The 12,943-nt window shown below is 40.8% G+C and overlaps 1 protein-coding gene across 2 annotated transcripts in view; it reads right to left on the bottom strand.

Annotated features, from left to right (window-relative positions):
• Positions 1-12,943, bottom strand: part of CENPM (centromere protein M) — a 433,445-nt gene that overhangs the window by 10,713 nt on the left and 409,789 nt on the right. The window contains exons 6-7 of one of the 2 annotated variants that reach the window (XR_005774194.1): positions 3,007-3,194; positions 170-175 (exon numbers count right to left, since the gene is read on the bottom strand). Coding sequence is in view for 1 of the 2 variants with exons in the window: in XM_040407185.1 (XP_040263119.1) it covers positions 3,078-3,194 (117 nt within the window). In the remaining variant the exon portion in view is untranslated. Of the gene's footprint in view, positions 1-169; positions 176-2,910; positions 3,195-12,943 lie in introns of those variants that run through there. The other variant, XM_040407185.1, reaches the window with a different exon arrangement.

The raw sequence follows: 12,943 nt of genomic DNA, 5'->3' as shown, positions 1-12,943 counted from the left end.
GTGAGATCCAGAAAGAAAAGTTTTTGAGTGATGAAAAGATCATGAATGTAGAACAGTTTGTTACAGACAAAGCGTGCATTCCATAATGCTCCTGCAAGAGGAATCAAAGGAGCAGGGGTCAGAGGAATGGTTATTAGGTTTAAAGAGGACCTTTCACTAGTTTAAAAACTAAAAACTAACTATATCAGTGGGCAGAGCGGCGCCCAGGGGCCCCCCTGCAGTTACTAGTATGTCTGGGCGCCGCTTTATTAGGGTTGTCCCTTGCTGCAGCGCTGGCCAATCGTAGCGCACAGCTCAAAGCCTGGGAGTCCCAGGCTATGAGCTGTGCGCTATGATTGGCCAGCGCTGCAGCAAGGGACAACCCTAATACAAAAACTCTGCCCAGTACAACAGAGGGAGCTGCAGACACCGGAGCCTATACCGGGCGAACGGAGCAGCGCCCAGACATACTAGTAAGTGCAGGGGGACCCCTGGGTGCCACTCTGCCCACTGATATAGTTAGTTTTTTAACTAGTGAAAGGTCCTCTTTAAGGGTTTGCAGAAATTTGTAGAAGGAGATTTGTACTGGGACGTAGAGGTGATAGTGGGGATCTGCTGAGGGGGGATGGGGGGATTTGGAGAGATATCACCAGCAATAAGGAGAAGCAGAGAAAGTGTTAGTAGGTGAGAATAAGAGAGAGGGCATGAGGTATGTGTGTGTGTGTTTGGAAAGGAAGTGTTTTACATTGCCAAACAGGTTTGTGCAAGCGGTCAGATGAGAAGGTAAGATGGAGGGAGAGATGAATAGTTCCTTGCTGGGTGAATGGATGTGGGGGTATTTTATGAGGTTTTGGAAAAGTGGGAAGAGTAAGATGAAAAAATGAAGCATTGTTTGCATTAACTATTTATGTAATTACCTGTGGGTCACTTCTGGTTCAATTCTGGTATAATTCAGTATGTGCACTTGAAAGATGTTGCATTTGGAAATACCAAGGTCTGGAAGACCTAGGAACTTAAATTTATACCACTCAGTGTTCAATCAGTTGTGACCAAGATGGGAGGGGGCTACATATGGCTTAATCAAGGGAGGACCTGACACAGGGGTGAAATAGTCAATGTAAACAAATACTCAAAAAATCCAGCAGGGAATGAAACATTAAAGTTCAATGGAGACATACCAGGGAATGAGAAGGAAAGATGTGGACAATGTCAGACTGTGGAAAAGCTGGGTGCAGCATTAAGATTGATGGCCAGTTTTTCAATGGTGCAATTTAGTTAACAAACTAAGAAGACAGGTTGGCATTAGCAGGAGGTGCTCAAACCCACATGCAGTTGTGCATATATATAGGGGAGCAAATCCTGCACTTGTGGCCCATTGCTAATAGCAATCCCCAGCAAAATGCATATGGTGGAGGATGCCCGCAGCGAACCACAAGTACCACAATAGACATCCTACACAAGGTAACAAGTGCGGATGTCATAATTAATATAACAATATGCATTTTGCTGGGGATTGCCATTAGCAACGGGCCACAAGTGCAGGATTTGCTCCCCTATATATATGCACAACTGCATGTGGGTTTGAGCACCTCCTGCTAATGCCAACCTGTCTTCTTAGTTTGTATATATAGATTCCTGGAGGTGTATAAACTCCAATTTAAATGTGCCTGTTTTCCATCTACAGGCCCCATTTAGGTGCACCTGTGAGGCCTGGGACATATCAGCCAGTCTTGAGTGGGACTCGCAGACTCCTCCCATTGCAAGCATGGCTACATGCTGGAGGTAACTGGTGAGCTGTTTGTGAGTCGGCCTTATGCTCCTGTAATTTGCCCACTGGCTCCTGGTATTGCCCATACGGCTCAGGTAGGAGAGTGTTAGGTCCCGGGCTACTTGAGAAACCTTGGCGTGGTGCCCGGGCTTAGACATGTTCTACACCGTAGGACATGTTGACTAATCTCTCAATTTTAAAATCAGTTTGAGGGTTTAGTGAGACAGCAGAGTGCACCTGTTTTTGTTATTGTTTTGCAATTTAGTTAACACCATAATCTCCTACGAAAGAATTGTATATAAGAAAAGAAAGTGTGTAGACAACTTCCACAAAGTGTGGGATCACTGGTGTAATTCCTGTCTAACTGTATATACGCTGCAGGGTGTTCTGCAGCTCCTGGCTTCGACTTAACCCACCTAAGGTTCTATTACGCTTTGGGTCGCTTCACTCAGGATGAATAATATCCCTCTAGGATAGATCTAACATATACAGTATAAATAATGATGTCTTACCTGGCATCAGCTGAAAAACTGACGCCCTATTCCCTCCTCCATACTTAGCTAGTCTGGTGCTTTACATTTGTGTTATGTATATTCTCACCCACTTCTTTATTCAGATGTATGTTGTGTGTGCTATGATCTATGCACTCCATACATTGTTTGCTTGATCTTCTGTATTGTAGTCTTCAATAAATGCTATTGGGATGACATGCTGGCAATAAGACTATGTAGAAACTTGAGGTTTTTTTTTTGGGGGGGGGGGGGGAACTGTCCATCTCTTCAAATAAAAAAAGATTTTTTTTGTCTTGCAGGTGGCTAGTTTGGTAACGTCAGAAGGAGGTTCTGTAGAAGCTCCTCCTTTCCTCATAGTTTTCACTGATCAAAGTCCTTAGGATTCTAGCCTTCTCACCCCCACTTCTTCCCAGCGTCATGTGAGCATCCTTCTTTTTACCTCGTGGTTTTGCCTGCCAACATGTGCAGTAAAATGGCACTGTGCAGCAATTTACTGGATTCGCGAAATTTGTAATAAACCCAGTTCATTCCTTATCTATGTATATATAGCTCATTCTTTGAGAAGACATCCCCCCAGAAGATAATTTTCACTGCAATATTGGATGGTCCACTCTTTAATCCAGCAAAAATATACACCCACAATGTTATAGTTTAAAAATGAAGTTTATTCAGTATACAGGATAACTTTATGGTTTAGATATATGACACAGATATGTTTGAGTCTTTGTTACACTTTGTATTTTGTACCACCTTTTATGAAAGGCAGATTTTACACTAGTTTTCTGCTTGCCCTGTGGGCATAAAGTGAGCTCCAAGTGTTATATGTATTTAATTACTGATCCAGTATAGAGTGACGAAATGCCAGGCACCAGTCCAGCGCAGATTTTCAGCATATTAAGCAGGCGCTTGGCTGTCCATTCAACATCATCTTCATCCTGAAAAAGAATGCCCCAAATAAGATAAAATATATTAAACTGTGTCTCATATAAAAAAGCCTGCAAGACAATCCGTTTTGCTGAAATCTTGAATGCACAGAGAGACTATTTCCTCTTAGCTTCTTCCATCTTGAACCTGAAACCAGCTAGTGTACATAACAGCATTACATCAATGCTTAAACTGGAAATTGGAAAATGGGGCTTGCAGGACAATAATGAGGAATAGGAAGAAGTCCCAAGGTAAGAATAACTCCTGACTTATGTACAGTATGTTTTTTTTTTTCATTAGATTTTTTTCCCCAGTTAGTGTTTAACTCCTTCTACCCCAGGACAGTTTTCACCTTCCTGACCAGTCCATTTTTTTTTTTGCAAATCTCACATGTGACTTTATGGTATGTGGCAATAATTTTGGAATGCTTTCACTTATCCAAGCCATTCTGAGACTGTTTTCTCATTGTTATTTATTATTAAAGCGACATTCATTATATGGTGCTGTACATATGAAAAGGGGCATACATACAAAATAAAGACCATTACAATAAGCATGAACAAGACGAGTTACAAACTGGTACAGAAGAAGAGAGGGTCCTGCCCATGAGGGCTTACAATCTACAAGGTATGGAGGAAGGACACAGTCAGTTAGGGTAAAGCTGGTTATGGCGGTCTAGCACCAGGGTAACTGGTTGTAGGCTTGTCTAAAGAGGTGGGTTTTCAGGCTTCTTTTAAAGGATTCCACTGTTGGTGAGAGTCTGATATGTTGGGGAAGAGAATTCCAGGGTATGGGGGATGCACGGGAGAAATCTTGGAGAAGATTGTGGGAAGAGGTGATAAGAGGAGAGGAGAGAAGGAGGTTTTTGCGAGAATCAGAGATTACGTGTGGGGATGTATCGGGAAAGTAGCTCAGAGATGTATGGAGGGTACAGTTTGTGGACAGCCTTATATGTATTTGTTACTATTTTAAACTGAATTCGCTGGGAGATGGGGAGCCAGTGATGGGACTGGCAGAGGGAAGAGGAGTAATGGGGTTAGAGGTGGATTAGTTGGGCAGCAGAGTTGAGGATAGATTGGAAGGGTGCAAGAGTGTTCGATGGAAGGAGGATGGCAAAGGAGTCTAGGCGGGAGATGATGAGGGCATGTACAAGCATTTTTGCAGACTCCTGGTTGAGGAATGGTTGAGTTGGAGGCAGCAGGGGGTGGAAACGGCTTGGATGTACTGTTTGTAGGACAGGCTTAATCCAAGGTTACTCTAAGGTAGCGGAGTTGGTTGACTGGGGAGAGCCATTGATCTTGATAGATAGGTCTGTTGGGTGGGTTGAGCAAGATGGGGTAAAGATGATTAATTCTGTTTTATTCATGTTAAGTTTTAGAAAGCGAGATGAGAAGGAAGATATAGAAGATGGGCATTGTGGGATTCTGGATAGTAAGGTGGTGATGTTTGGACCAGAGAGGTAAATTTGTGTGTTGTTAGCATAAAAATGATACTGAAAGCCATGGGACTCTATGAGCCGGTCCTTCCCAAAGGTGTATATTGAGAAGAGCAAGGGTCCTAGGACATTGACAGAGAGGGAATGAGATGAGGAGGAGGTGTGAGAGTCTGAGACACTAAATGTCTGGTCTGTGATGTATGATGTGATCCAAGAGAGTGACAGGTCCATGATGCCAAGAGATAATAGAGTTTGTAACAGAAGGGAGTGATTAATGGTGTCAAAAGGCAGAGGACAAGTCAAAGGAGGAGGACATGTATTTTTTGGATTTGGCCATTAGAAAGTCATTGGTGACTTTGGTAAGAGCAGTTTCAGGCTACTTTCACAATAGCGTTGTTTAAATCCGGCGTTCAATTCCGACACTGGAACTGCCCGCCGGATCCGGAAAAACGTGTGAAAACGGATTACATTTGAATCCTGATCAGGATTTTGATCACAATGAAAGAATGCATTGGAAAAAACGGATCCGCCATTTATGGACTTTAACTTTTTTTTCACATTTTTCGGGTTTAACATGCAAAAGCCGGATCCGGTTTGACTGAACACACGGCGTTAATGCAAGTCAATGGGAAAAAGACCGGATCCGGCGTTCAGTCAAAGTGTTCAGGATTTTTGGCCGGAGGTAAAAATACAACATGCTACGGTTTTCTGAAAAGCCTGATCAGCTAAAAAGACTGAACTGAAGACACCCTGATGCATCCTGAACGGATTACTCTCCATTCATAATGCATTAGGATAAAACTGATCAGTTCTTTTCCGGATTTGAGCCCCTAGGACGGAACTCAGCGCCGGAAAAGAAAAACGCTAGTCTGAAAGTACCCTTAGTCGAGTGGTGGGGTTGGAAGCCAGATTGTAGCCGGTCAAAGAGGGAGTAGGATGACACATTGTACTTCATGACAGTGGTAAATTTGAGTTAATATATTTCACCTTATTTATAAAAAAAAAAAGTTTACCAAAAAATTGAAAAAATTTGCAATTTTCTAAATTTCTATTTCTCTGCTTTTAAGAGAAAAATAAAATTATTATTATTATTATTAATACCTCAAAATAGTTATTACTTTACATTTCCAATAGCTCTGCTTCATTTTGTAAATGTAATTTATTTATTTTTTTGTCAGATGGATTAGAATTTTAGATGTAGTTTATACATTTGTTAGGAAAACCACCCATAAATGACCCCATTGTAGAAACGACACCCCTCAAGTTATTCAAATATGAGTTTACAAACTTTGTTAACCCTTTAGGTATTCCACAAGAATTAAAGGAAAATAGAGGAGAAATTTCAATATTTAAATTTTTTTGAAAAGATTTTCCATTTGAATACATTTTTTCCTGTAAGGCAGCAATGGTTAACAGCCAAACAAAACTCGGTACTTATTAACCGATTCTGCAGTTTACAGAAAAACCCCATATATAGTCGTAAATAGAGATGAACGAATCAAAGCTAACGAAGTGGAATTCGATACGAATTTCAGGAATTATTCGATTCTCTCCGAATCCGAATTTCCTCAAGCCTTGTGGTAACAAATCGCATTTTTTCCTAAAAAAAGGTCTTATTAGCCCTTGTGTGGTGCAGTTATAGATATGTTCTAAAGCCTTTTTTGTCGTATATTAGTGGGGGGGGGGGGATAAAGAGGCTTATTAGCCATTGTGTGGTGAAGTGAGTAAATTAAAGCCCTTTTTGGCGTGTATTAGTGCCAAAAAAAACCATTTATTTGCGGTTAACGGTAGCAGCTTATATGTTCTAAAGCCTTTTTTAAGCGTGTATTAGTGGGGGAAAAGAAAAAGGACTTATTAGCCATTGTATGGTGAAGTGGGAAAATGATAGCCCTTTTTGGCATGTATTAATGGCAAAAAAAAATATTTGCCGTTCAGCAGGGAAGTTCCATTGTACTACAGCCATTTACGGGGTGTATTAATAGGATAGATACGTACGTCCTATTAGCCATTCTGCGGTGAATTGTGATTGTTATTTTTTTTGGGGTGTATTATTCACTTCCTATCTGGGCCATTTGCCCCCTTCCTAACCAGGCCTAATTTTGCAAATCTGACATATATCACTTTGTGTGGTAATAACTTTGGAACGCCTTTACTTATCCAAGTCATTCAGAGATTGTTTTCCCGTGACACATTGTACTTCATGATAGTTATAAATTTGAGTCAATATATTTCACCTTTATTTATGAAAAAATCCCAAATTTACCAAAAATTCACAATTTTCTAAATTTCAATTTCTCTGCTTTTAAAACAGAAAGTGATACCTCATAAAATATTTATTACTTAACATTCCCCATATGTCTACTTTATGTTGGCATCATTTTGGAAATGTCATTTAATTTTTTTAGGATGTTAGAAGGCTTAGAAGTTTAGAAGCAATTCTTCAAATTTTTAAGAAAATTGCCAAAACCCACTTTTTAAGCACCAGTTCAGGTCTGAAGTCACTTTGTGGGGCCTACATAGTGGATACCCCCATAAATGACCCCATTGTAGAAACTACACCCCTCAAGTTACTTAAAACCGATTTTACAAACTTTGTTAACCCTTTAGGCGTTCCACAAGAATTAAAGGAAAATGGAGATCAAATTTTTAAATTTAACTTTTTTGGCAGATTTTCAATTTTAATCCAATTTTTTTCTTTAACACATCGATGGTTAACAGCCAAACAAAAGTCTATATTTATTACCCAGATTCTGAGGTTTTCAGAAACACCCCACATGTGGTCATAAACTGCTGTATGAGCACACGGCAGGGCGTAGAAGAAAAGGAACTCCACATGGTTTTTAGATGCCATGTCCCATTTGAAGCCCCCTGATGCACCCTTACAGTAGAAACTCCCAAGAAGTGACCCCATTTTGGAAACTAGGGGATAAGGTGCCAGTTTTATTGGTACTATCATTAATTATAACACTTTATGGGGCAAAGTGTTTTAGCACAGTTTTTATTTATTTATTTTTACAGCGTTCACCTGAGGGGTTCGGTCAAGTGACATTTTTATAGAGCAGATCGTTACGGATGTAGCGATACCTAATATGTATACTTTTTCTTATTTAAGTTTTACACAATAATACCGTGTTTCCCCGAAAATAAGACATCCCCCGAAAATAAGACCTACTTCCAGTTTTGCCTCTTGCTGTAATATAAGGCATGCCCCTGAAAATAAGACCTCTCCGATAATAAGGCCCCCCGCAATATAAGGTCCCAGAAGTTACTGTAAGGCGTCTGACTCCTCTGGATCGTAGCAGCGGGTGCCGCCGCACAGCTCACTGATTGGCCGCAGCGCGGCCAGAGCTGTTCAGGCGGTGCGAGGTCTCTTTAAATCAGAGAGCCCGCGCCGCTGCAAGGACAAGAGTCGGGCACATTGTGTGAAATCTAGCCGGCACGGACACACAGGGGTGACTGAGGTGGGGGGGGGGGGGGAATTGTCTGATAAAGTGGTTGGGGGATGTCTGGTGAAGGTGGGAGGGGGGAGAGACTAAATAATCCAATGTCCGCTGGCACAGGGGAGGGGGGTCACTTAAAATGACACAGGGGGATCAGAGGGGGGAATCAAAATGACACAGGAGGATAAGAAAGGTACTAAAATGGTAATCCCCCCTCAGATTCTCCTGTGTCATTTTGATTCCCCCCTCTGATCCCCCTGTGTCATGGAAAATAAGACATCCCTGAAAATAAGACATAGCGCAGCTTTGGGAGCAAAAATTAATACAGGGAGTGCAGAATTATTAGGCAAGTTGTATTTTTGAGGATTAATTTTATTATTGAACAACAACCCTGTTCTCAATGAACCCAAAAAACTCATTAATATCAAAGCTGAATATTTTTGGAAGTAGTTTTTAGTTTGTTTTTAGTTTTAGCTATTTTAGGGGGATATCTGTGTGTGCAGGTGACTATTACTGTGCATAATTATTAGGTAACTTAACAAAAAACAAATATATACCCATTTCAATTATTTATTTTTACCAGTGAAACCAATATAACATCTCAACATTCACAAATATACATTTCTGACATTCAAAAACAAAACAAAAACAAATCAGTGACCAATATAGCCACCTTTCTTTGCAAGGACACTCAAAAGCCTGCCATCCATGGAGTCTGTCAGTGTTTTGATCTGTTCACCATCAACATTGCGTGCAGCAGCAACCACAGCCTCCCAGACACTGTTCAGAGAGGTGTACTGTTTTCCCTCCTTGTAAATCTCACATTTGATGATGGACCACAGGTTCTCAATGGGGTTCAGATCAGGTGAACAAGGAGGCCATGTCATTAGATTTTCTTCTTTTATACCCTTTCTTGCCAGCCACGCTCTGGAGTACTTGGACGCGTGTGATGGAGCATTGTCCTGCATGAAAATCATGTTTTTCTTGAAGGATGCAGACTTCTTCCTGTACCACTGCTTGAAGAAGGTGTCTTCCAGAAACTGGCAGTAGGACTGGGAGTTGAGCTTGACTCCATCCTCAACCCGAAAAGGCCCCACAAGCTCATCTTTGATGATACCAGCCCAAACCAGTACTCCACCTCCACCTTGCTGGCGTCTGAGTCGGACTGGAGCTCTCTGCCCTTTACCAATCCAGCCACGGGCCCATCAAGACTCACTCTCATTTCATCAGTCCATAAAACCTTAGAAAAATCAGTCTTGAGATATTTCTTGGCCCAGTCTTGACGTTTCAGCTTGTGTGTCTTGTTCAGTGGTGGTCGTCTTTCAGCCTTTATTACCTTGGCCATGTCTGTGAGTATTGCACACCTTGTGCTTTTGGGCACTCCAGTGATGTTGCAGCTCTGAAATATGGCCAAACTGGTGGCAAGTGGCATCTTGGCAGCTGCACGCTTGACTTTTCTCAGTTCATGGGCAGTTATTTTGCGCCTTGGTTTTTCCACACGCTTCTTGCGACCCTGTTGACTATTTTGAATGAAACGCTTGATTGTTCGATGATCACGCTTCAGAAGCGTTGCAATTTTAAGAGTGCTGCATCCCTCTGCAAGATATCTCACTATTTTAGACTTTTCTGAGCCTGTCAAGTCCTTCTTTTGACCCATTTTGCCAAAGGAAAGGAAGTTGCCTAATAATTATGCACACCTAATATAGGGTGTTGATGTCATTAGACCACACCCCTTCTCATTACAGAGATGCACATCACCTAATATGCTTAATTGGTAGTAGGCTTTCGAGCCTATACAGCTTGGAGTAAGACAACATGCATAAAGAGGATGATGTGGTCAAAATGCTCATTTGCCTAATAATTCTGCACGCAGTGTATAAGACACTGTCTTATTTTCGGGGAAACAGGGTAGCACTTTTGAAACAAAAAAAGAGCTATTTTTTTTTTATTTTTTGAGAGATTTTCTTATGTAGGGGCTCATTTTTTATGGGATGAGGTGACTGTTTTATTGGTACCATTTTGTGGGACATACGCCTTTTTAATCACTTGGTGTTGCACTTTTTGTGATGTAAGGTGACAAAAATTGCTAGTTTTGACACAGTTTTTTTTATTTTTACGGTGTTCACCCGAGGGGTTAGGTGATGTGATATTTTTATAGAGCTGGTTGTTACGGACAAGGCAATACCTAATATGTATACTTTTTTTTTTATTTATTTCACTTTAACACAATAATAGCATTTTTGAAACAAAAAAAATTATTTTTTAATGTCTCCATGTTCGGAGAGCTATATTTTTTTATTTTTTGAGAGATTTTCTTATGTAGGGGCTAATTTTTTGCGGGATGAGGTTACGGTTTTATTGGTACCATTTTGTGGGACATACAACTTTTTGATCACTTGGTGTTGCACTTTTTGTGATGTAAGGTGACAAAAATGGCTTTTTTTGACAGTTATTTTTTTATGGTGTTTATCGGACTGGGTCGATCATGTGATATATTTATAGAGCCGACCGTCACGGACGCGGCAATACCAAATATGTCTTTTATTTTTTCTATTTTTTTTTATTCCTTACTTGGGGATTTTTTTTTTTTTACATGTGATACTTTTTATTATTTTTATTGTTTTAACACTATTTTTTTATTTTACACTTTTCGTCCCCCATAAGGTCATACAAGACATCTGGGGGACATTTACTTCACTTTTTTTTTTCACTGTTGATTTCTCCTGTAACTGGGGCTGACATAGTAGCCCCAGTTACAGGAGAAATACACCCCCCAGAGAGGCTGTAAAGCAAATACTCAGTCCCTACAGAAGAAAGTCTACATTTACCAACCAAACCAATTTTCCCAAAAAAGGCTGTATCACAAAAAAATTTCATCACTGAATGACTGAATGTAAATTCACCGCAGAAAAGCTAATAACACATACTTATTTTTCCCATTAATACACCCCAACAATGGCTGTATAACAATGTCTGTTCACTGCAGACAGGCTAATAAGACATATTCTTTCTCCTTTTAACCACTTCCCGTCCGCCCATACACTATAAACGTCCGGGAGGTGGTTCTCTATTTCTGCCCGGCCAGTAGTGTGGCATCATAGCGGGTGTTTATTGCAGAGGGGGCCATAGTTACCCCAAGGAGAACTCGCCTGTCCACCCAAAATGTGGAGAGACTGACCTTTGTCTAGAGGAATTACGATTTCCACCCACCAATGCCTGATGCATAAGATTAGATCATCCATGCTGCCTCACCCAAATCTTGACAAAAGAGAACGGTTTCTTCTGGCTACCTGCCCCAGCTACTATTCTGATGCTGCCACCCGCCTGATGCCAAGTGCTCCTTCTTACACCCACTATCGTCAGCGGGTACTGTTATTGCCACCCACCTCCCCACTCTGTCACCGGGTCACCCTGTGGTCTCCTCATGCTGCTGCTGCCACCTCCACACTATGTTACCTTGCCACTCTATGGCCTCCTCATGTTGCTGCTGCTACTATGTCATTGGGCCATTCTGTGGACTTCTCAAGCTGTTCTCCCACCCTCCCCACTCCATGACTGGGCCACTATTTAGCCTTTTTGGCCTGGATGACATCACCATTTATTTGACCCTTCTTCTGATCTGTCAGAAGGAAGGAAAAATGAGACTCACAACGGATCCTGGAGAAAAAGATGTAGAGATCCGCTCACTTCTGCTCTCTCACGGTAGGTGCTCCAAAACCGGGTTTGAGACAACCCTCACAAATAAATAGAATATGTGAAAGAATGTGGATAGGGCACTCATATATGGAAATATAGGATACTATTTAATGAGTAAAAATACAATAAAATATCATACTAAAAAGCAATAAAATAAAACATAATATATCAGAACACAATATGCATGTTCACAATGTTGTAAATAGATAAAAAAAAACCTGACCAAATAACTCAAGTGTGAACTCAGCCTTACAGGTCGGTTAGTAACAAGAAGAAGCGCATTCCTTTTACACCGTCATCAGCTGATTTCATATAGATGTCTACAGAACCTGTTCTATTAAATGCTTATACAAGTAGCGCCCCACCCCCACCCGACAAAGTGGAAAGGGTATCAGCAGTAAGTTTGTGTTGACTTCACTGATTATTTTGCCCTTCCTCTGATCCGTCAGAACAATAACCCCCAAAAAACGGATCCTGTCTGTTGAGCATGTGCCTTCACTCGGTCAGCATTTGGTCAGTAATTCATCAGTATTGCTAATGCCCAAAAAAACGAGTGGATCCAAAACAGAGATGACACGTTAATGGAACATTTGCATGTCTTCTGTGTTTTGTACCCACTCCTGCTTTTGGCTACCAAATCAGAAGCCAATTCTGATGGGACCATACAGGCCTTACAGCTGCTACACAGACAGGATCCGTTGTGCAAGAATGTGGATTGGGCACTCATATATGGAAATATAGGATACTATTTAATGAGTAAAAATACAATAAAATATCATACTAAAAAGCAATAAAATAAAACATAATATATCAAAACACAATATGCATGTTCACAATGTTGTAAATAGATTAAAAAAACAATTTCAACAGGGACTGATCACTCCAAAGCTCTCTCTCCTATAGGTCCTGGTATGGACTCAATAGGGTCCTAGGTGTAGTGTAAGGGTTAATATTAGAGAGAAATCTGTGTGAGCAGTCTCTGTTTATTCAAATAACGATCCTCCTAGTAGATCGAACTTCATAAAATATCATTAAACATTTTCATATGTCCATCCTATATTGTACAAAATATAAACTATATAAACCGCACCACTTATAATGATGGGTTGCTAAGCATTGTTGTCCCCAGTTAAATCGCTGAGCGGTAATAATGTCCTGTATTTAGTAGCAAGTTGCGTCCAGGAATATA

The sequence above is a fragment of the Bufo bufo genome, chromosome 9, assembly GCF_905171765.1.
Source record: "Bufo bufo chromosome 9, aBufBuf1.1, whole genome shotgun sequence".
NCBI lineage: Eukaryota > Metazoa > Chordata > Amphibia > Anura > Bufonidae > Bufo > Bufo bufo.
Note: the sequence above shows the minus strand (reverse complement) of the source record. Positions and strands in the feature narration are given on the sequence as shown.